General features: G+C 42.6%; 1 protein-coding gene across 1 annotated transcript in view; it reads left to right on the top strand.

Annotated features, from left to right (window-relative positions):
* The window catches only part of CSPG4 (chondroitin sulfate proteoglycan 4), a 179,741-nt gene extending 161,505 nt beyond the window's left edge, over positions 1-18,236 (top strand). Inside the window, exons 10-11 of the mRNA XM_082253192.1 lie at positions 15,325-17,541; positions 17,608-18,236. Coding sequence (XP_082109318.1) covers positions 15,325-17,417 — 2,093 coding nt within the window. The 3' untranslated portion in view covers positions 17,418-17,541; positions 17,608-18,236. The remainder of the gene's footprint in view (positions 1-15,324; positions 17,542-17,607) is intronic.
* Positions 18,237-22,990: the final 4,754 nt, after the last annotated feature.

Raw genomic sequence — 22,990 nt, 5'->3', positions numbered from 1 at the left:
TTTACATAAACTGCTGCAGTAGTGCACACACGGTGTGCAATGATTTCATCTAGTAGCCTCAGTGCAAAATATAGTGGACTGGACACTAATACTACTCACGTTCAATACTCCCAGTTAAGTAGAACAATATTATAGTGCAGAAAGCATAACATTTCAGCATGTTCTTTTGTAGCGTGCCTCATTTTCTTTTCACCACTGAAGAGGATCACCAATTCATGAGGCCCCAATAAAACACTAAACATGGTATCTATTCTACCACAATGAAGTTTATCTTCTGTTTGTTGTCTTTTTGGACATTTTTCTCTTTTTGCAGCATCCTGCTCTTCCAGGTGGCTGACTGGCACCCTGTGGTGGGTTGGTGGCTGGCTGGCTGGCACACTGTGGTGGGTGGGTGGCTGGCTCTCATTGGTGGGTGGCTGGCACCCTGTGGTGGTGGATAACTGGCTGTCTGGCACCCTGTGGTGGATGGCTGGCTGGCACCCTGTGGTGGATGGCTGGCTGGCTGGCACCCTGTGGTGGGTGGGTGGCTGGCTGGCCCCCTGTGGTGGGTGGGTGGCTGGCACAGGGGCTGTGGGTGGCTGGCTGGCTGTTACAGTGCCTGTGGCTGGCTGGCTGTTACAGTGCCTGTGGCTGGCTGGCTGTTACAGTGCCTGTGGCTGGCTGGCTGGTACAGGGCCTGTGGGTGGATGGCTGGCTGGCACCGCTCTGCTGTGGGTGGGTGTATGGCTGTGTTATACACTCCCGAGAGACTCCCGACTCCAGACGAGGCTGTCCAAGGAGAGGGAGGCAGCCTAAGAAGGCAGAAGGTTAGGCCCAGGCGCATGGCGCAACATACGCAATGACGGCACGACAATATCGGTAATATTGGCAAGTTCCGGGGCCGATACCGATATATCAGGAAAAGTGAATATCGGCCCTCCAATAATTGGCTTTGCCGATAATCAGTCGATCCCTACTTTATAGATTGAATTTCTATTTATTGGTTCCAGGGGTTCAAAGAATGTCTTGGATTGTCAGACAAAGCAGAGAGATGATGAGCTAATTTGGTGAATAAAATATTTACCCCAATGACCACTATAATAAAATGTAATTTCACAGTAATAATTTTGGAATACTATATGGTTCTCTTCTGGATGCTTTGCAGCCACTGAGGGTGATAATTGTTGAAAGTTTGATACAGTGCAGTAATGTGTTCTGGAAAGAAAATAAATATGTAGTGGGGCTGGCCAAGCATTTATAAACACTGAAACGTTTTGAGAATCCAGACCATTTTCAAGCTCAGTAATAATGCAGTTTGCAAGATAATTACCCACATCACATAGAATATCAGTCTGCATAGGTTGTTATTTTAGTTCCTTATCCCTTCGTGCTTTTGGCCCCTTTCACACCTGGCGGTCCGTCGGCGGACTCCGTTTTTCTCAGCGGGGGATGGATCCGCCGATCCCCCACTGAGCAGGCAGATGACAGCTCTGTCTCCGCTCTGTGTGCGGAGACACAGCTGTCGGGTCCCCACTGTTCTCTATTGGGAATCGGATGAGAATGGACCGCCTGTCCATTCGCATCCGATCTGCTGGACGGATGGAAAATAGGGTTTCCATCCGTCCAGATTTGACGGATTGGATCGGATGTCAGCGAACATGTCTCCGCTGACAACCGATGCCCCATAGAGATGCATGGGCCATCTGTTCAGATCTGCCAAAAAAAAAAACGGACAGGAGGATCTGAACGGTCCGCCTGTGTGAAAGGGGCCTTAGGCTTCATGCACACCTGAGCGTATTGTTTGCATGCATTTTTTTCAGGCGTTTTTCAGGCATATTTAGGGCATTGCTTTGTAATAATTGAGTGGCCACAGCTATTCACAAAAATCTCTCATTCTGGGCGCAGGATCCTCTGCTTCTTGCCGCCGGAATTTAACACTATAGCCCTAATCACAAGTGAGAATGGGACCTTAGCTTGAGTTGCCCAGCTTAGCTTAGTCATAACTGATTAAGGTACGTTCAGATACATATATTGCATCATTTTCTTTATGTTAATGAGTAGATTGTTAAATTTGCACCAGAGTTGCAGATTCTGCACTTCCTGCCTGTACATTGACCCATCACAATGGAAGAGGAGTCCCCTTACTGCCATATTATCTGCATACTTCACAACGTAATACTTACCTGGGCAATGGTAGGTTAGGCATGTGTACAGTACCAACAACATTCAGCATTTGAGTCTTTCCCTTATACTAGCTAGACATTACATGTTTCATGTGGCTTTCTACACATTTTAACCACATTTTATACTTTACCTTGTTTCATAATTTGCCTTGTTATGGCATAATAATATGCAGGTATTTTAATTGGATTTTAATTCCATCCAATCATTTTTATTGTTGATTAAAAGATGTTTTAATTATTGTGCATTTTAGTGAACGGAATAGTGACATCTGTTTAAGGAACACTATTCCCCCTATTTTATGGATTTTAGCTTCGGCAGACCTAGCTTCCGGTTGTCAGGCTCTGGATACAGTCCCAATTTCCTATTATTGAATGGGTGACGTATTTTGCCTCGCCCGAGTATTTACCATATTCAGGCTGGAAGTCTTCTGAGCCAGTCCGGATGTTTAGTCACTTCCGGTCTGCAACCACAGGAAGACATACACTGCGGACACCGGAAGCTCGTCTTACATCAGGAGATTTAAGGGCGGAAGATGACGATGCGTGCTATCTCCTATCTCCGTTGACGTCCGCTTTAGGAGGAAACGCGTCAGAGAGGAGCGCCGCATCGTCATCACCAGTCTCCGCGGACCGCACTGCAGACGGCCACGGCCTCTCTCCCATCGGTTTAGATCTCTTGTGATCACAGACGAGACTACCAATGTAAGTGCATCTGATATTGTGTTACAATAAATGCTAGAGGTACTGCACCATGGTCTGGTTTTTGTTTCTGTGAGACACGTGTGGGAGACTTCACCTGTGACAGCAGAGAGACATCGCCCAGAGTGTGGATGACCAGGATTGTGGAGAGGCACCACGATAAGAGTGTGTCATTAGCCCTACTATTGTGTGATCTGGTAAGAGGCTGAACCTCCCACTTGAGTGCTTCACCTGCTCTCCTGAATACTTACTACACTTCTGAGCTGACACTACGCCCTTGATCTTCTTCCTTCCGGTAAGGGGCCAGTCCCCAATAAGGTGGTGGAATCTATCTGCACCCGACAAGTCTAGTGGAATCTGCTTTGTGGATTTCGCCATAAACTTGTGTTGGAATAGTTGGGACTATATGCACCTTCCCCTCCTTCCTTACGTTTTGTACACATCATGCAGCGGTGGCATCAATTGATTTAAATGACACTATTTTGTTGAGAATTGCTCCAGTGTGCACGTTTGTGTTCTTCTTTGATTTTCACTTGAGTGACATTCCATCTAACACGATTTTATTTATCACCATTCACCTTTACGTTTTTATGCATACGAGTATATACTTTTTTTACTGTATACACAGTTGATTGTACATTAACCCAGGCACACATCACAGGAGTGTGATAGATACTTATTGTAGTATCGTATTCCACCTCCTGATTTGTGACACATATTAATTTAGCGCACCTGATTTTTTACACTATTTTTACACTATGTGTACAGTAAGACACATTCCTGGAGGAATCAGCATTAAGGATGATGGAAGAGGATTAAATATTATGATTTGTAACAGACTATTTGTTAAAAAGCCCAGTACCCAATTGCACAGAATTTAGCTAATTTCAAGCAGTGTCAGTTTATCTATATCACAGTTCATGGAATAGGTTGAAGACCAACCTAGGTTGACCTTGAAGGCAACATAAGTTTATGACTAGCCTAAAATCCCCAAAAAGTTTAACATTGGAATCCTTATTGTCCAGTTGAGTAGGAGCCAGGTAAACCACTAATGAGATAGTGGATCGATTCTGTCTGTATGCATATTGCGGAGGATCAATGCCATGACCAGCCTTTTGAAGTAATTTATAATTATTGGGGATTAGTTCTACTGGGCAATAGTGATTATTAAAGCTGGTAAAACTCTTAGGGACAGGAACAATTGTCTTTAAAGTAGTCACCTGAGAAAGGGAGTTAAAGACTAAAGATGTCCATCAACACCTCTAAAAGCTGATGTGCAGTCTCTAAAGACCTAATTTGGAATAATATCCAGGCCTACAGATTTTCAAAGCTAACTTTCTGTAGGGACTTTCTCACCTTTGCTACAGTCACCCTAAGGGGCAGCTTAACTGGTGGAGGGGGGAGCCCTGGAGCTAGGGGAGGTGTTTAATTCCTTGAAATAATGCAAAAAAAATGGTTCAGCGCATCAGCAGGTGCTTGGACATTCTGCATCTCTGCTGGTGAAATCTATGATGCTCTTAATTCCTCTCCACATGCTGTGTGGGTCATTGGTGGAAAAGCAACCCTGAATTTTGAGAGCATAGTTCGCTTTGGCCCTCTACTTGCAATGAGGTTTGTCCTTGCCACTCTGTATTCAAATGTGTTGACAAACCTGAATGCAGGATGACAGGCTTTCTGCCGAGCACAAACTTCTGCATTTAATCTGGGTTTCTGGTTGGGTATATAGTAATGGTTTTAGGTGTAGTAACATCTTCCACACACTTGCTGATATAACCCATAACAGATGATGCACATTTTCCAGATCTACGTTCACAAGACTTGTTGCTGCCTCTTCAAAAATTTGACAGCTGGTACATTTAAAATAGTTCTGTAGCACTGAGAGCATCATTAGGCCACACTGTAAAAGTCTTTGTTGTTGGTTTACTCATTTTCTTCAAGGGTTGGTAAGCAGAGACCAACATCATGGAAATGTGGTTTTAAAGGCCCAAGATAGAATGAGGGATAGCATCAATCAACAATCACACAGAGAGCCTCTGGGTGCATAATATAAAGTGAACAGATGTTATCATGAAGCTGATTCGGTGCATCAATAGCCTTAGCACATCAAAATGAAGACTAATGTAAATTCCCATAGCAAATAATGCTTCCGACATTCCACTAGTAGATATTCTATTCTCTAAGAGCAGTAATCACCAACCGGGGAACAGTTAGTGCACCAACCTCTGTAAATGGAAATACAAAGTCCAGCTCCCCAAGTTCTTCCTGACATATGATAACAATTAGCTTCAAAGAATAGCATCCCATCAATTTGGAAAGTTCCATTTGGCATGTTGTTATTTAGCCAAGTTTCACAGTTCCTCATCACCTAACAAACATTTAGTTTCAGTCGAATCAGATCCATTTTCTTATCCAGTGAATGAACAATGGCAAGAAGGAGTGATGACATAGCTGGACTATTCACCTTAGTTCTAAGCTTAGCCAACAAACCAGCACTTCTTCCACTTCCATGCACACCACTTATTCTTGCCTCTAAGCTGTAGTAGTCTGTTATGCCAGTCTGCTACTAATGGGCCCTGTGTGTGCAGAAGCTGCAGTCTGCTGCGCACTTCTGTAAGCTCAAATGGAAACGAGGCAGGCGAATTATATTCATGTGCACAAGCTTGCCTGGACTGTACCTTTTTGGCCTAGTTACGCTGTTCATATTATCTACATCATTTACAGCATAACCAAGAGCCAGAGAAAACACTGTTCTGGACTACCATAACAACAATATGTAGTTACTTGGAGTGTTAGCAAAAGGAAGCAAAGGAATTATCAAGACTATTCAAGAAATGAAGAAAAAAACAGCAATATTGTTGTTTTATACAACAAGAGATAATGTGACACAAAAAGAGACTTGTATGTTAAAGAGAAGCTCCAGTCTCCCCCAAAAAGTTACAAACAAATACTGTAACTGCTGACTCTTTTACATAAGGACACTTACCTGCTCCTAGATCAATGCTGTCCTCACCCGAGCCAATTCGTCAACCGGCTTTGGGTCGAGGCACCAGCATCTTGAATAAGGGAAACTGACAGCTAAGCCTTTGCGGCTTCACAGCCAGCTTTCAAATGTACATGCGTGAGCTGCGCTGCACTTTGTGAATGGCCACTCAGTCTTCTGGGACCTGTGATGTGTCCCAGAAGGCTGCGGGGAAAGTGGAAGGGTGAACTTCTGCGGTAATCCGGCTAGAAGTAGGAGAGAGGGTACCTGTCAAAATCAGGCATCCGCTCCCCCCAAACAAAAAAAAGTACCAAATGTAAAGGAGATGGGGGGGGGGGGGATTTTCACTTAGTGAATGCTTAGAGATGAAGATGATGTGATGAAGATAAGATGAAGCTGTACTTACTTCATTCGTCATTATGTGCAAGCAAAATCCTGTTTTGTTTTTTATTTTCACTTTGCAAAGTAAAAATTTCAAAAAGCAAACATGTTCTACTCCTTTTGTAAATTAGGTTCAGTGTCTCCCTTTCACATTGCTCACGGGGCTGAAAATAAAGTTACCGTAGGTAAACTTTAAAAAATGTAATACCTTAAATGCCAGCAAACTTTATCCCTTTGGAGGTGCACTTTGATTGGCTAGTAATGGATAACATAGGATTCTTTCTACCTCTACTTTGTTCTTGTATACAGTCAGGTCCATAAATATTGGGACATGGACACAATTCTAATCTTTTTGGCTCTATACACCACCACAATGGATCTGAAATGAAACAAACAAGATGTGCTTTAACTGCAAACTTTCAGCTTTAATTTGAGGGTATTACATCCAAATCACGTGAACGGTGTAGGAATTACAACAGTTTGTATATGTGCCTCCCACTTTTTAAGGGGCCAAAAGTAATGGGACAGATTAACAATCATAATTCAAACTTTCACTTTTTAATACTTGGTTGCAAATCCTTTGCAGTCAATTACAGTCTGGAACGCATAGACATCACTAGACGCTGGGTTTCATCCCTGGTGATGCTCTGCCAGGCCTCTACTGCAACAGTCTTAAGTTCCTGCTTGTTCTTGGGGCATTTCCCCTTCAGTTTTGTCTTCAGCAGTGGCGGTCGGTCTATAGGGGGTGCCGCCCCCCCCCAATCAGCATCTATCAGCATCTTCAAGGAAAAAAAAATTACCTTTTAAAGCCCACTAGGGGCGCCGGACCTATTGAAGTCTATGGGGGGGGTGGGGTTTGGCATCCCACGTGCTGCCAGGCAGAGGTGCCGATTGGCAGCCGTTCTGGGTGTCATCGGGGCGCAGAGCAATGCACCCCGACACTACCCACTTCTACACTCCTAGTCCTGTGATTGGTCCAGACTTCAGCCTGGACCAATCATTCAGGACTCCCGTCTGACGTCGTGGGGGCGGTGCGTGCGTAAGTCACTCTGACGCACTCACCTTCCCGGTTTCCGCCAGCCGTCAGACTCAGCGAGGAGGAGCAGCCGCGAGACGTCTCAGCCAGGAGCAGGTAAGTGAAGAAGCCGCTACTCACAGTCTCCTCTGCCGCCGGCTGCCACTGGTTCCCGCCCGCCGTCAGACTCAGCGAGGAGGAGCAGCCGCGAGACGTCTCTCAGCCAGGAGCAGGTAAGTGAAAAAGCTGCTACACACAGTCTCCTCTGCCGCCGGCCGCCACTGATGGGGACATGCTGGTCACTGCATTGATGGGGACATGCTGGTCACTGCATTGATGGGGACATGCTGGTCACTGCATTGATGGGGGCATGCTGGTCACTGCATTGATGGGGACATGCTGGTCACTGCATTGATGGGGACATGCTGGTCACTGCATTGATGGGGACATGCTGGCCACTGCATTGATGGGGGCATGCTGGTCACTGCATTGATAGGGACATGCTGTTCACTGCATTGATGGGGGCATGCTGGTCACTGCATTGATGGGGGCATGCTGGTCACTGCATTGGTGGGGGGCACGCTGGTCACTGCATTGGTGGGGGGCATGCTGTAGTAACTCTACATTGAATGGGGGCACGCTGTAGTAACTCTGCATTGAATTGGGGCACGCTGTAGTAACTCTGCATTGAATGGGGGCATGCTGTAGTAACTCTGCATTGAATGGGGGCACGCTGTAGTAACTCTGCATTGAATTGGGGCACGCTGTAGTAACTCTGCATTGAATGGGGGCACGCTGTAGTAACTCTGCATTGAAGGGGGGCACACTATACTTTGATTACTGAAGGCCCCTTTCACCCTTTTGTGACCTCAAAGTCACACAATTTTTTGTCGTGTTTTTTGAAACAAAGCAATGCCTATTCGATTTTTTCTGTTTGCGCCCCCCAAAAATTTTGAGCACCAGCCGCCACTGGTCTTCAGCAAGTGAAATACATGCTCAATCGGATTCAGGTAAGATGATTGACTTGGCCATTCCATAACATTCCACTTCTTTCCCTTAAAAAACTCTTTGGTTGCTTTCGCAGTATGCTTCGGTCATTGTCTATCTGCACTGTGAAGCGCTGTCCAATGAGTTCTGAAGCATTTGGCTGAATATGAGCAGATAATATTGCCCGAAACACTTCAGAATTCATCCTGCTGCTTTCGTCAGCAGTCACATCATCAATAAATACAAGAGAACCAAGAACCAGTTCCATTGGCAGCCATACATGCCCATGCCATCATACTACCACCATCATGCTTCCCTGATGAGGTGGTATGCTTTGGATCATGAGCAGTTCCTTTCCTTCTCCATACTCTTCTCTTCCCATCACTCTGGTACAAGTTGATCTTGGTCTCATCTGTCCATAGGATGTTGTTCCAGAACTGTGAAGGCTTTTTTTAGATGTTGTTTGGCAAACTCTATTCTGGCCTACCTGTTTTTGAGGCTCACCAATGGTTTACATCTTGTGGTGAACCCTCTGTATTCAGTCTGGTGAAGTCTTCTCTTGATTGTTGACTTTGACACACATACACTTACCTCCTGGAGAGTGTTCCTGATCTGGCCAACTGTTGTGAATGGTGTTTTTTTTCACCGGGGAAAGAATTCTTTGGTCATCCACCACAGCTGTTTTCCGTGGTCTGCCAGGTCTTTTGGTGTTGCTGAGCTCACCGGTGCCTTCTTTCTTTTTAAGGTTGTTCCAAACAGTTTATTTGGCCACACCTAAAGTTTTTGCTATCTCTCTGATGGGTTTATATTGTTTTTTCAGCCTAATGATGGCTTGCTTCACTGATAGTGACAGCTCTTTGGATCTCATATTGAGAGTTGAGCAACAGATTCCAAATGCAAATAGCACAGTTGAAATTAAGTCTGGACCTTTTATCTGCTCCTTGTAAATGGGATAATGAGGGAATAACACACACCTGGCCATGGAACAGCTGAGCTGCCAATTGTCCCATTACTTTTGGTCCCTTAAAAAGTGGGAGGCACATATACAAACTGTTGTAATTCCTACACCGCTCACCTGATTTGGATGTAAATACCCTCAAATTAAAGCTGAAAGTCTGCAGTTAAAGTACATCTTGTTTGTTTCATTTCAAATCCATTGTGGTGTTGTATAGAGCCAAAAAGATTAGAATTGTGTCCATGTCCCAATATTTATGGACCTGACTGTACGCTATACTTTCTAGTACTTATAAAGATGTATTTCTCAACAGAGGCACAAGGAATGATATGAAAAATCCAGTAACTCTAAATAAATTCTGTAACTAGGATATATTTTCAGTCTTTTCACAAAGGAGAAGGGGATACCATGTTATCACTTAGACATGTCCACTGGCTATTGAATATGTGGAAGATGGAGCTATCTAGGACCAACGCAGTGATTCAAACCATGCACAACATATTGATTTGCCTGTACAGTGCTTGAAAGTGTCACATATAATACTAAGTGTCACTTATAAAAGAAGGAAATTCTAAAATCAGAGCCTGTGAAAAATTTACTAGTGAATTTTTAATGTTTATACATTTACAGTGCCTTGCGAAAGTATTCGGCCCCCTTGAACTCTTCGACCTTTTGCCACATTTCAGTCTTCAAACATAAAGATATATAACTGTAATTTTTTGTGAAGAATAAACAAGTGGGACACAATCATGAAGTGGAACGAAATTTATTGGATATTTCAAACTTTGTTAACAAATAAAAAACTGAAAAATTGGGCGTGCAAAATTATTCAGCCCCCTTAAGTTAATACTTTGTAGCGCCACCTTTTGCTGCGATTACAGCTGTAAGTCGCTTGGGGTATGTCTCTATCCATTTTGCACATCGAGAGACTGAAATTTTTGCCCATTCCTCCTTGCAAAACAGCTCGAGCTCAGTGAGGTTGGATGGAGAGCGTTTGTGAACAGCAGTTTTCAGTTCTTTCCACAGATTCTCGATTGGATTCAGGTCTGGACTTTGACTTGGCCATTCTAACACCTGGATATGTTTATTTGTGAACCATTCCATTGTAGATTTTGCTTTATGTTTTGGATCATTGTCTTGTTGGAAGACAAATCTCTGTCCCAGTCTAAGGTCTTTTGCAGACTCCATCAGGTTTTCTTCCAGAATGGTCCTGTATTTGGCTCCATCCATCTTCCCATCAATTTTAACCATCTTCCCTGTCCCTGCTGAAGAAAAGCAGGCCCAAAACATGATGCTTGCCACCACCATGTTTGACAGTGGGGATGGTGTGTTCAAGGTGATGAGCTGTGTTGCTTTTATGCCAAACCTAACGTTTTGCATTGTTGCCAAAAAGTTAGATTTTGGTTTCATCTGACCAGAGCACCTTCTTCCACATGTTTGGGGTGTCTCCCAGGTGGCTTGTGGCAAATTTTAAACTACACTTTTTATGGATATCTTTAAGAAATGGCTTTCTTCTTGCCACTCTTCCATAAAGGCCAGATTTGTGCAGTATACGACTGATTGTTGTCCTATGGACAGAGTCTCCCACCTCAGCTGCAGATCTCTGCAGTTCATCCAGAGTGATCATGGGCCTCTTGGCTGCATCTCTGATCAGTCTTCTCCTTGTATGAGCTGAAATTTTAGAGGGACGGCCAGGTCTTCGTAGATTTGCAGTGGTCTGATACTCCTTCCATTTCAATATTATCACTTGCACAGTGCTCCTTGGGATGTTTAACCGCTTCCATACAGAGCAGTTAGACCCCCTTCCTGCCCAGACCAATTTTCAGCTTTCAGCACTCTCACACTTTGAATGACAATTGCTGTCATGCTACACTGTAACCAAACAAAACTTTTATCATTTTTTTCACACAAATAGAGCTTTCTTTTGGTGGTATTTGATCACAACTGGGGTTTTTTTTTTTCGTGATATAAGCAAAAAAAAGAGCAAAAATTTTGCAAAAAAAACACTTTTTTTTAGTTTCTATTATAAAATTTTGCAAAAAAATAATTTTTCTTCATACATTTGGGCCAGAATTTATACTGCTACATATCTCTGGTAAAATTAACCCAAATTAGTGTATATTATTTAGTCTGTGTGAAAGTTATTGAGTCTAGAAGCTATGGTACCAATTACTGAAAATTGATCACACCAGATGTACTGATGGCCTATCTCCTTTCTTGAGGCCCTGAAATGTCAGGACAGTACAAATACCCCCCAAATGACCCCTTTTTGTAAAGTAGACAGTCCAAGGTATTTAGTAAGAGGCATGGTGAGTTTTTTGAAGTTATAATTTTTTCCCACAATTCTTGGAAAAATGAAGAAAAATTTTTTTTTCTTTTTTTTTCCCAAAACGTTGTCAATTTATATGCTATTTCTAACACATAGCATGTACACAGCAAAAATTACACCCCAAAATTCATTCTGCTACTCCTTCTGAGTATGGTGATACCACATGTGTGAGACTTTTACACAGCCTGGCCACAAAAAGAGACTCCACGTCCAAGTAGCACCATAAGGCGTTTTAGGAGCATAAATACACATAAAACTTTCTTACTACCTATCACACTTTTCAAGGCCCTAGAGCACCAATACAATGGAAAAGTCCACAAAATGACCCCATTTTGGAAAGCAAACACTCCAACGTATATTCTATGAGGCATTATGGGTCCTTTGAACATGTCATTTTTTTCCACAAGTTTTTGGAAAATGTGGGAAAAAAATAAAAACTTTTTTTTTTTACACAAAGTTGTCAATTTATAGGATATTCCTAACACATAACATGTACATAGCAAAAATGACACCCCAAAATACATTCTGCCACTCCTCCTGAGTATGGCAATACCACATGTGTGAGACTTTTTCACAGCCTAGCCATATAGAGGGGCCCAACATCCAAGGAGCATCATCATGCATCCTAGCCACTTGCCTAGGCCTATTTTTGACATTTGGTGTTTACAAGCTAAAATCCGTTGTTTTTGCTAGAAAACTACTTAGAACCCCAAAACATTATATATATTTTTTTTAGCAGAGACCCTAGAGAATAAAATGGAGATTATTGCAATATTTTTTATCACACCGTATTTGCGCAGCGGTCTTCCAAACACAATTTTTTGGGAAAAAATACACTTTTTTGAACTAAAAAATAAGAAACCAGTAAAGTTAGCCCAATTGTTTTCCATAATGTGAAAGATAATGTTACGCCGAGTAAATAGATACCCAACATGTCATGCTTCAAAATTGCGCACGCTCACAGAATGGTGACAAACTTTGGTACTTAAAAATCCCCATAGGTGACATTTTAAAAAATTCTACAGGTTGCTATCTTAGAGTTACAGAGGAGGTCTAGGGCTCAAATTATTGCTCTTGCTCTAACGATCACGACGATACCTCACATGTGTAGTTTGAACACTGTTTACATATGTGGGCGGGGTTTCCGTATGCGTTCGTTTCTGTGCGCGAGCTCGCAGGGACAGGGCGCTTTAATTTTTTTTTTTTTTTTTTTACTATTTATTTTATTTATTATTTTTTATTTTTACACTGTTTTTAAAAAAAAAAAAAAAATTGATCATTTTTATTTCTATTACAAGAAATGTAAACATTACTTGTAATAGAAAAAGGCACGACAGGACCTCTTTTTTGTGAGATCTGGGGTCAAAAAGTCCTCAGATCTCACAAGTACACTAAAAGATAGAAAAAATAAAAAAAAAAATAAAATAAAAAATAAATAAAATGAAAAAAAAAAAAGGGACCTTTAAACTGGTTGCTAGGCAACGACGTTTGCCGTAGCTCCGGTCCTCCAAGACCATAGAGTCGAGTGAGGGCAAGCTTGCCCTCACTCGACATCCTGTCTGTGAGGATCTGGGACCGGATCGTTTTCCCCGCTTCCGGCGGGTCCGGTAAGCGGGGAAAAGGACCAGAATGCGGCGGGGGGGGGGGGCACCTCTTCCGCCACCCCGGAAGGGTGATCCTGCGGCGAATCCGCCGCTGGGACCACCCTTATCGGAAAGCCAACCGTCCACCGTTTAAAAAAATACTAGGGTTATGGCAGCTATCTGCTGCCATAACACCGGTATTTAGGTTTAAACGGAGGACGTATATAAACCTTTTTGGACTTAGACATGGTGGCTGTATGAAGGGTTACAGGTACTCGGGTACTTTGCTGGGCAGGTGACAGGTACTCTGGTACTGATGAGCAAGTGGCAGGTACTCGAGTACTCCGATAGGCAGGTGACAGGTACCCGGGTACTCTTATGGGCAGGTGACAGGCAGGTGATAGGTACTGATGAGTAGTACTGATACTGATAGGTGATACTGATACTGTACTGATGGGTACGGATGATCAGTACTGATACTGATAGGTGATAGGTACTGATGAGTAGTGATGGGTACTGATGAGCAGGTGGCAAGTACTCGGGTACTTCAGGTGTCAGGTACTCTGATGAGCAGGTGGAAGGTACTCGGGTACTCTGATGGGTAGGTGACAGGTACTCGGGTACTCTGATGGGTAGGTGACAGGTACTCGGGTACTCCGATGACGGGTACTTGGGTACTCCGGTGACGGGTACTCAAAGTACCAGAGTACCTGTCATCAGAGTACCCGAGTACCTGTCATCAGAGTACCCGAGTACCCGTCATCAGAGTACCCGAGTACCCGTCATCAGAGTACCCAAGTACCTGTCATCAGAGTACCCGAGTACCTGTCATCAGAGTACCCGAGTACCTGTCATCAGAGTACCCGAGTACCTGTCATCAGCCTATCAGAGTACCTGTCATCAGCCCATCAGAGTACCTGTCATCAGCCCATCAGAGTACCCGAGTACCTGTCATCAGAGTACCTGATGGGCTGGTGACAGGTACTCGGGTACTTTGATGGGCTAGTGACAGGTGCTTTTTATTGGGGGGGGGGAATCAGTGTGGTTGGGGTGCACTGTACTTGGTAACTAGCTGTTACCACAATCTCCTCCTCACACACTGATCCTGTGTGACAGCTAGTTACCGTGTTCTCTGATGACATTTGTGACCGGCTGTGATTGGACACAGCCGGTCACGTGGTAAAGAGCCAATTTCATTGGCTCTTTACCTAGATCGGGGATGGGCTCTGTCCGAGGGACGAGCCTCGTCCCCGATCGCTCGCGCTGGAGCCGCTCATGTGATCGGCTGTGATTGACACAGCCGATCATGTGGTAAACAGCCAATTTTATTGGCTGTTTACCCTGATCGGGGTTGGGCTCAGTCCGAGGGACGAGCCTCACCCCCGATCGCCACGCTGCGCACCCCCGGGGGCGCGCAGTAGCGGGGAGATCCGGGCGCCGTCATATGACGGCGGCCCGGATCGCTAAAGCCATGTTGCCGACGTCATTTTACAATGACTCGGTATTGAAGTGGTTAAAGCTTGGAAAATCTTTTTGTATCCAAATCCGGCTTTAAACTTCTCCACAACAGTATCTCGGACCTGCCTGGTGTGTTCTTTGTTCTTCATGATGCTCTCTGCGCTTTAAACGGACCTCTGAGACTATCACAGTGCAGGTGCATGTATACGGAGACTTGATTACACACAGGTGGATTCTATTTATCATCATTAGTCATTTAGGTCAACATTGGATCATTCAGAGATCCTCACTGAACTTCTGGAGAGAGTTTGCTGCACTGAAAGTAAAGGGGCTGAATAATTTTGCACGCCCAATTTTTCATTTTTTTATTTGTTAACAAAGTTTGAAATATCTAATAAATTTCGTTCCACTTCATGATTGTGTCCCACTTGTTGTTGATTCTTCACAAAAAATTACAGTTTTATATCTTTATGTTTGAAGCCTGAAATGTGGCAAAAGGTCACAAAGTTCAAGGGGGCCGAGTACTTTCGCAAGGCACTGTATATAGCACAGAAGACCTAAATGATGCCTCTTATCTATGATTTTAATAATCAAGACTGTGATCTAGATATTTCCATTACAACTGGATGCTAAGTCTAATAAAGCTTTTCTAGATTACTTCAAAGAAATCTACATAGCAATACTGATTCAGGTCATGTCCAGGTGGAAATTCTTGTTTAAATATTTGCTTAAAAAAAAAAATAGAAGGCTTTAATATATGTTTTTGTTTTTCCAGGTCTTGACATCGTGCAAGGTGGTTCTTGCCCCATCACTTCCAACTCCCTTGATGCCTCCAACCTCTTAGCAAACCAAAGTATCTCAAGACTTACTCATGACGTGGTTTTCTTTGTTACTGATTTTCCTTCAGAGGGTCATCTCTCTGTACATGGTGCCATACTCAGCCCACAGACTCCTTATTTCTTACAGTCACATCTGGAAAATGGATCCTTGATATACACCAATACTAAAGTAGGCAGTTTTAATGACAGTTTTAAGTTCAAGGCTCAACCACAACCCAAATTCCAGTCTTACCATGATCTTAATCATAAGGAAACCATCTGGACAGTTACAGAGTCTTTTAACATTACATTTACTAGTCTACCCATGGTACCTGACATTATGCTTCCACCGAAATCTAAATTATACCTAGCAGTGGGCTCAAATGTTTCTCTTACTCCAGATTACATATCTGTAGATAATGCTTTGGTTTCTTCTAATAATATCATGTACTCCATAGTGGAAGCCCCCTTAGGCATATCAGTTGCAACAGGTGGGAACCAGTCTATTCCATTGTCAAAATTTACTCAACACGACCTTGCCAGTTCAACACTTGTCCTTTTGGCTAACCTCACTGCGGTTTCAGGTGAAATCATATTCAACATTTCCACTGGACAACACATGCTTATAGAAAAACTACCCGTAAAAGTACTCCCGGTATTTCAGGCTAATTTAGAAGTTAAACAGGCATCTGCCAGCACCAAGATTACAAAGACACAAATGCAACAAATACCAGGAAAAACTACAGAAACATTTATCTATAAAATCACAAGGGAGCCAAGTTATGGTGATGTAGAAGTTGGCCAGGTACCAGTAACAGAGTTTAATGAGGAACAGGTAAATAAAAATGAAGTATCTTATACATTTACCAGTTTCTTATCCAGCCAAGATCAGTTTGAATACCTTGCAATTTCAAATGAGGGTGAAGAAGCTGTTGGAAAAGTAACCATAGAGATTTCTCCAATGGTGAAGATCGGAAACAAACAACAATGGCCACGAGGCTGTACCATTAGACTGGGCCCAGATGTTGTTGATGCAAGTGAATTGGGTACACTCACAAAAAGTGTCCCTCAGTTCAAAGTTGTCCATCATCCAAGAGAAGGAAAGGTGGTACGATTTCCTTTTGAAGGTGGCAGAGGAGAAGCAACCAGCACTAATGTATTCTCACAGCAAGAGCTAGAAAATGGAGTTATAGGAGTGGAGCTACGAGAAGATGAGCAGAGTGGAACAGGCATGAGAGGGGATAGACTTCATTTGGTACTCAGTGCTAGTCAAGTACCTCCAGCAAATGTTACTGTAAGGTTTAGTACTGTACCTTACAACTCCTCCCACTTCTATAGCGCTACCCTACTCAAGAAAGCTGGAAATATAGACACTACTACAAATTTAGTGGCATCTACAACAACTTTGACATCCACAAGCATTACTACCACAAACAAGCAATCTCCAAATGTTGGTTCAACTATTCTTATAGAACCTACGACTAGTGAGTCAACCACAGAGATCCCAACCACAACAACATTTCCTTCTACTACTGGTTTGACTACAGCCAACAATTTAGATCTTGTCACAACTTCTTCAGCTATACCAGCCATTGTACCTACCACATACCTAGACATTTCCAAGAACAATACTAGCACTGTGACACAAGACTTTTGGGTGTCAGAAGACCTAAGTACAAGCACTGCCCAAGATGTCTTCCTAAATATAACAAGTGTAAATGCATCCATATCACCAAACCCAGCTAAGGAAGGCACATTGCTTGGTTTTATGAATACTCATATGTATAACATCATACTACCTATTTGTATAGTATTACTTCTTATTTTACTTGGACTCCTTATTTTAGCCTATTTTGTACGGAGAAAAAAAATGGGAAAACACCATGTCCAAAAAGCAGCCACTTCTGCCAAGACTGAGAATGGAGCTACCGATCGGCAAACATTTCGTCCAACTGAACCAGAAGGAGGTATCCCCCTTTGTGATGTTGGGGGGCACAGGGGCAATGGAGCTGGTGGAAATGGACAGCCAGGTAGTCAGTACTGGGTGTGACAACTGAAGGAAATCATTCCTAGGTTGGCAATAAACGCGGGACTTTTCCTCCCAACAGCACTCAGGATGGTGAATTTAAATTTCCCATGCTTGGCACTTTTCTATTTTTACAGAAGCAGTGCAGGTTGGGACTATTCTAGTTTAAATTTCCCATGCTTGGCACTTTTCTATTTTTCCAGAAGCAGTGCAGGTTGGGACTATTCTAATAAGTATGCAAAATGAGGACATCTTTGCCTTTACAATATGTTCAAGCTGTTCTGGACGCAGCAAAATTCAATAGATATTTTCCTAAAAGCTGGGCTACGTAGAACGTTGACAGCTTCCTGGCATCTGGACAAGGAAATATGTGAATGGTTTAATAGTACTGTATTGTTCCAAGCATATGTGCGAAATACTAGAGGCAGATTGAAAAGTAAATATAAAAGTGGAATCCCTGTATGTTTCATAAGACACTCTGGTTGACCAGCCTCTGCAACAAAACCGCTTATAGAATGTTTCATTCAAAAGACCAACCCAGCTACAAGTTAGAATTCTAATTTTATTTATACTGTACAAAATTGCTTGCTAAATATTTTGTCCAAAGCTTGTAGCTGTATGGCAAATCACCCTTTTCTTGTCATTTTGTTATTTGCTATTGCTAATGTGCTGTGTAAGGGGTAAGCCAGGTTTATATACATGTTGACTATATACTGATCTAATATCAAAGTTCATAGGTAAACCTAATTTTCCTGTTTAACCTTTGAAATTTGGTTAAATCGAGGCCTTCTATGACATGGGAATAAGCACAGCACTTGACATCATAAAAAAAAGCTTTAATATCAGTTTAGTCTAAACTGAACGACTGTTCATTTTAAGAATAAAAGGTACAAATCCAGAATTTTTGGCTGACAAAGAGAGCTGAATTCCTAAGTATTTACTGAACAAAAAATCCATGATATCATGACAGAAATATTTAGAAAATCACTCTAATGCAAACTGCAGCTCAAGATTGGTGACTTCCAAAAGCTACAGCCTGAAGAAACCTGTACCAATAATATGGCATTCACCTGCCATAGTAATATCTCCTAACTGCCATTTCCCCAGATGCCAGTTGTGCATGTCTTTTGAGCATGTCATTCTCAGGTAAAAAAAAAATCAAATTTAAAAAAAAAAACATCACCACCTTAAGTAATATGCTCAGAATTAGATGGGATTTTGGGAAGCTAAACTACCTCAGTATAAATACTGCCAGCCCACAGCTTGTTGGAGGGACTAAATATTTAAAAATTCTTAATCTGGTGCTATAAAGTATCAGACTGCACTACAGAAGAAAATCATATAAAAGGGGTTTTCCTCACAGCTGCAGATTTCAGTTTCTCTTTGCAAAATTGCTTCTAGAAATAGGTGTAAGTTATCATTTGACAAGTAACTTTATGGAGCTTTTCTCCAATCTCCTCTTCTTCTGACTGCTTTCTGATCTGTGTTTAACTCACATAGTATTGATAGCTGAGAGAAGAAAAGGTGGCAGCTAGGAAAGAAGTTTGGATGAATGCGCCAGTTAAGAAAAATGTGAGCATATACCTTACACCAGTTTTCAGAGATAGCGAAGTAAAAAATAAAATAAATCTGCAATTACTGTAGTAAACCCATAAAAGACACAGCTGTCAGGGGGAAACCTGTTAGCTGTGTGATCACATGGTGGTGGGTACAACTAAACAGGTTTTTTAAATACCCCTTCATTTTCTAAGCTCTTATGTAAGAGGAAAAAATGAAATCTTATTACTAGGAAGGTCATGCTTGCCTGCAGCTTGTGGTCCATGTAATATGCCAGCATACTGTATCTTGGGTTTTCAGGGTCAGAAATGTAGTGGTAGTCTTATGCTGCCACCAGTACAGAAATGTTATTTACTTCTCATCTCAAGGTCTGTATTTCTGCTCATGACTGTATTGTACATATATACAGCAATATTTTTCTGCATCTTCATCAGCCTGATTTCTTTAATTCCATTTCTATGAAAATATTATCATGCCATCAATGCACCTTGTCTGTTTAAAGTAATAAAATATTTTGTTTTTCACACTGTGGGTCAAGAAGTGCGTACTTCTGACAATTATTTACAACCATGCAAGATATAGTCTGAGTGATCTGTGTTGTGACTATATACGGTCTGAAAACAATAACGCAATATTTAATTATATTGACAAAATGTTCCCATACATTGTTATGTCCCATAAAAATATCCTAGTTAACCAGTCAAAATCCACTTTGTTGGCAGAATCAAAGCAGCTGCTCAGAAAATTGCCAGCTGAAAAGCAGCTGCATCCAATCAGATGCAGCTGCTGTTCGGGTTCTGACAGCCGCAGGTATGGCAGATTCTTCCATCCACACTGTATAAGTTAGCCATAAACTGACTGTCCTCTGGCTATATTCTCTGCTGATCATGTGTTAATAGGGAAAATACCGCATTATGGCCACTAGATGAAACTATACTGTAGTAGGAAATAAATGAGCTCCTCCACTCCATCCAGTGGCCATAGTGCCATAGTGCATTATTGTCTGCATTCACACATTGAAACTTTAAAGAATATAGCCAATGTACAGTTGATTTTGCCCCGTTCACACAGAATGTGTTTAAATGCAGTTTCGATGGGCAAACAGCATTTCAATTTGTTAACCAATTCTGGACCGGAAGATTTTCCCCCTTAATGACCAGGCCATATTTTGGGATTCAGCACTGCATTATTTTCCGGACAATTGTGTGGTTGTGCAATGCTGTACCCAAATAAAATTGATGTCCTTTTTTCTCCCACAAATAGAGCTTTTTTTTGGTGGTATTTGATCACCTCTGCGTTTTTTATTTTTTTGCGCTATAAACAAAAAATAGCCACAATTCAGAAAAAAAACAAAAAAACAATAGTTTTCACATTTTGCTATATAACATTCCCCCCCCCCCCCCCCCAAAATTTTAAAAATCAAAATTTAACATTTTAGGCCAATTTGTTTTCTGCTACATATTTTTGGTAAAAAAAAAAAAAAATCGCAATAAGCGTATTTTGATTGGTTTGCGCAAAAGTTATCGCGTCTACTAACTATGGGAAAGATTTATGTCATTTTTATTGTTTTTTCTTTTACTAGCAATGGCGGCGATCTGCGATTTTTTGCCGGACCGACATTGCCGCAGACAAATCGGACCCCTAACTGAAATATTTGACACTTTTGGAGGGACCAGTGACATTACTACAGTAATCAGTGCTAAAAATATGCACTGTTACTGTAATAATGATACTGGCAGGGAAGGGGTTAACACTTTGGGTGATCAATGGGTTAAATGTGAGCCTAGGGGAATGATTCTAACTGTATGGGGCAGGGCTTATGGAATGACCATAGAGACCTGTGATCCTATATAGAAGGATCACAGGCGCTCTGTGATCATTCCAGAGAGAAGAATGGTCAGCTATGTTTACAACAGCTGACCATTCTTCTCTCTCAGCGGGGAGCGATCGCGGGCGTCAGGCGGCAATCGGAGCCGCCTGCCCCGTGCATCAGAGTCCCCGCTACCGAGTGGGGGCGGGAGCGCACCGCCGGCAGCGCGCGCTCACCCCCTAGCTGCCAGCCCGGGACCGACGTAGCCCTGCGTCAGTTCGCACAGGAGGGCCAGCCTGCCTCAGTATATATGCGGTGGGCGGTCTGGAACCGGTTAATAAATACACCCCTAAGGCTGCTTTTACATGGGCAAACCGATCAGTCTGGAGAATCGGATAACAGATGGAAACTAACAGGCGGTCCGTTTCTATCCAACTGACCATAGAGGAAAGCAGGCTGTGTCCGTGACCACGCTGCGTCAGCGGAGTAGACACGGACTTGTCATCTGCCTGCTCAGCGGAGATCAGCATACAGTTTCCCCGCTGAGCAGGCAGATCCACTCCTGGAGTCCGCCCGTCTGAAAGGGGCCTTAGAGTGCTCAGTGCTGCAACAGACTCTGAAATCGGGGCCATCATTGTGCGAATTGCCACTTACAACTCCAAAGTCAGAGCTCTGGCTCACTTAGTTCTACACAGGTGTTTTCTTTTGCAAAACCCTATTTTGGAACCTCCCTGGCATTTACTTTACCAAGTCGCCAGATATTCAAAACACTTTACGGTTACTCCTCATATTTTAGAGCCAAACCATTTGCTTATCACATAGTGCAAGGTTAAATTTATTTCTCCAGGGTCACATGTGACCAGGTCTTGGTAGGTGACTCATCTCCAATGTCTATGCATAATGCAACCTTGGACTTTGCAGGTTTCACTGTGGAAAACTATATAGAAGGGTACTCCTTATTTACACCTTCCTACAGTGCCTTGCGAAAGTATTCGGCCCCCTTGAACTTTGCGACCTTTTGCCACATTTCAGGCTTCAAACATAAAGATATAAAACTGTAATTTTTTGTGAAGAATCAACAACAAGTGGGACACAATCATGAAGTGGAACGAAATTTATTGGATATTTCAAACTTTTTTAACAAATAAAAAACTGAAAAATTTGGCATGCAAAATTATTCAGCCCCCTTAAGTTAATACTTTGTAGCTCCACCTTTTGCTGCGATTACAGCTGTAAGTCGCTTGGGGTATGTCTCTATCAGTTTTGCACATCGAGAGACTGAAATTTTTGCCCATTCCTCCTTGCAAAACAGCTCGAGCTCAGTGAGGTTGGATGGAGAGCGTTTGTGAACAGCAGTTTTCAGTTCTTTCCACAGATTCTCGATTGGATTCAGGTCTGGACTTTGACTTGGCCATTCTAACACCTGGATATGTTTATTTGTGAACCATTTCATTGTAGATTTTGCTTTATGTTTTGGATCATTGTCTTGTTGGAAGACAAATCTCTGTCCCAGTCTCAGGTCTTTTGCAGACTCCATCAGCTTTTCTTCCAGAATGGTCCTGTATTTGGCTCCATCCATCTTCCCATCAATTTTAACCATCTTCCCTGTCCCTGCTGAAGAAAAGCAGGCCCAAACCATGATGCTGCCACCACCATGTTTGACAGTGGGGATGGTGTGTTCAGGGTGATGAGCTGTGTTGCTTTTACGCCAAACATAACGTTTTGCATTGTTGCCAAAAAGTTTGATTTTGGTTTCATCTGACCAGAGCACCTTCTTCCACATGTTTGGTGTGTCTCCCAGGTGGCTTGTGGCAAACTTTAAAACAACACTTTTTATGGATATCTTTAAGAAATGGCTTTCTTCTTGCCACTCTTCCATAAAGGCCAGATTTGTGCAGTATACGACTGATTGTTGTCCTATGGACAGAGTCTCCCACCTCAGCTGTAGATCTCTGCAGTTCATCCAGAGTGATCATGGGCCTCTTGGCTGCATCTCTGATCAGTCTTCTCCTTGTGTGAGCTGAAAGTTTAGAGGAACGGTCAGGTCTTCGTAGATTTGCAGTGGTCTGATACTCCTTCCATTTCAATATTATCGCTTGTTCAGTGCTTCTTGGGATGTTTAAAGCTTGGGAAATCTTTCTGTATCCAAATCCGACTTTAAACTTCTCCACAACAGTATCTCGGACCTGCCTGGTGTGTTCCTTGTTCTTCATGATGCTCTCTGCGCTTT

Source organism: Pelophylax lessonae (assembly GCF_965119305.1).
Source record: "Pelophylax lessonae genome assembly, chromosome: 4".
Taxonomy (NCBI): domain Eukaryota; kingdom Metazoa; phylum Chordata; class Amphibia; order Anura; family Ranidae; genus Pelophylax; species Pelophylax lessonae.
Note: the sequence above shows the minus strand (reverse complement) of the source record. Positions and strands in the feature narration are given on the sequence as shown.